Source organism: Corvus brachyrhynchos, unplaced genomic scaffold, assembly GCF_000691975.1.
Source record: "Corvus brachyrhynchos isolate BGI_N302 unplaced genomic scaffold, ASM69197v1 scaffold85, whole genome shotgun sequence".
NCBI lineage: Eukaryota > Metazoa > Chordata > Aves > Passeriformes > Corvidae > Corvus > Corvus brachyrhynchos.
In genome coordinates this window covers 1,133,911-1,135,397 of record NW_008238634.1, presented here as the reverse complement: position 1 = coordinate 1,135,397, position 1,487 = coordinate 1,133,911, and the positions used below count along the sequence as shown (strand labels likewise).

General features: G+C 59.9%; 1 protein-coding gene across 1 annotated transcript in view; it reads left to right on the top strand.

Moving 5' to 3' along the window:
* Window positions 1-1,174: 1,174 nt before the first annotated feature.
* TEX261 (testis expressed 261) overlaps window positions 1,175-1,487 on the top strand; it is a gene marked incomplete at its 5' end in the record, with an annotated part of 10,657 nt that continues 10,344 nt past the window's right edge. The window contains one exon of the mRNA XM_008636098.2: window positions 1,175-1,383. Within this exon, the coding sequence (XP_008634320.2) occupies window positions 1,175-1,383 (209 nt within the window). The remainder of the gene's footprint in view (window positions 1,384-1,487) is intronic.

Sequence of the window (1,487 nt, the reverse complement as noted above, 5' to 3'; positions counted from 1 at the left end):
GGTGGTGCCTGAGGGCGCAGAGTGTCCCCAACATTTGAGGTCCCTGAGTGTCCCCAAGCCCTCAGAATGTCCCCAGGATTTGGGGTCCCTGGGTGTCCCCGAGCCCTCAGAATCCCCCATGGATTTGGGGTCCCTGGGTTTCCCTGAGCCCTCAGAACATCCCATGGATTTAAGGTCCCTGCATGTCCCCGAGCCCTCAGAGTGTCCCCAACATTTGGGGTCCCTGCATGTCCCCGAGCCCTCAGAATATCCCATGGATTGGGGGTCCCTGAGTGTCCCTGAGAACTCAAAGTGACCCTGAAATTTGGGGCCCCTGGGTGTCCCCAAGCCCTCAGTGTCCCCAAAGTTTGGGAGTCCCTGAATGCCCCTGAGGGCTCAGAGTGACGCTGAGATTTGGGGTCCCTGGGTGTCCCTAAGCCTGTGAAGTGTCCCCAAGATTGAGGGTCCGTGGGTGTCCCTGAGAACTCAAAGTGACCCTGAAATTTGGGGTCCTTGGGTGTCCCCAAGCCCATGAAATGTCCCCAAGATTGAGGGTCCCTGGGTGTTCCTGAGGGTCCAGAGTGTCCCCAACATTTGAGGTCCCTGAGTGTCCCCAAGCCCTCAGAATGTCCCATGGATTTGGGGTCCCTGGGTGTCCCCAAACCCTCAGAATGTCCCCAACATTTGAGGTCCTTGGGTGCCCCCAAGCCCTCAGAGTGTCCCCAAAGTTTGGGAGTCCCTGAATGCCCCTGAGGCCTCAGAGTGACGCTGAGATTTGGGGTCTCTGAGTGTCCCTAAGCCCTCAGAGTGTCCCCAAGATTTGGGGTCCCTGGGTGTCCCCGAGCCCTCAGAATGTCCCCATGGATTTGGGGTCTCTGAGTGTCCCCGAGCCCTCAGAATGTCCCCAAGATTTGGGGTCCCTGGGTGTCCCCGAGCCCTCAGAATCCCCCATGGATTTGGGGTCTCTGAGTGTCCCCGAGCCCTCAGAATGTCCCCAAGATTTGGGGTCCCTGCATGTCCCCAAACCCTCAGAATCCCCCATGGATTTGGGGTCTCTGAGTGTCCCCGAGCCCTCAGAATGTCCCCATGGATTTGGGGTCCCTGCATGTCCCCAAACCCTCAGAATCCCCCATGGATTTGGGGTCCCTGGGTGTCCCCACCCCTTAAATCCCCTCAGGGATCTCCCATCCCTGAGCACCCCTAACCCTCGGTGTCCCTGGGTGCTCCCAGCTGTTGGAATTTGGGGTGTCCCCGAATGCCCCCCTGTGGGGCAGTGCCAGCGGTGCCAGCGGTGCCAGCGGTGTCCCCTGTCCTGTCCCCACAGCGGCCGGGCTCTATTACCTGGCAGAGCTCATCGAGGAGTACACGGTGGTCACCAGGAGGATCATCAAATACATGATCTGGGTGAGTCCCGGGAATTCCGGCCGGGAATTCCCAACTGGGAATTCTTCCCGGCCCCATGGGGAAAGCAGAGCAGCCGTGACATGGAATGGGGGGGGGGGTGGGGG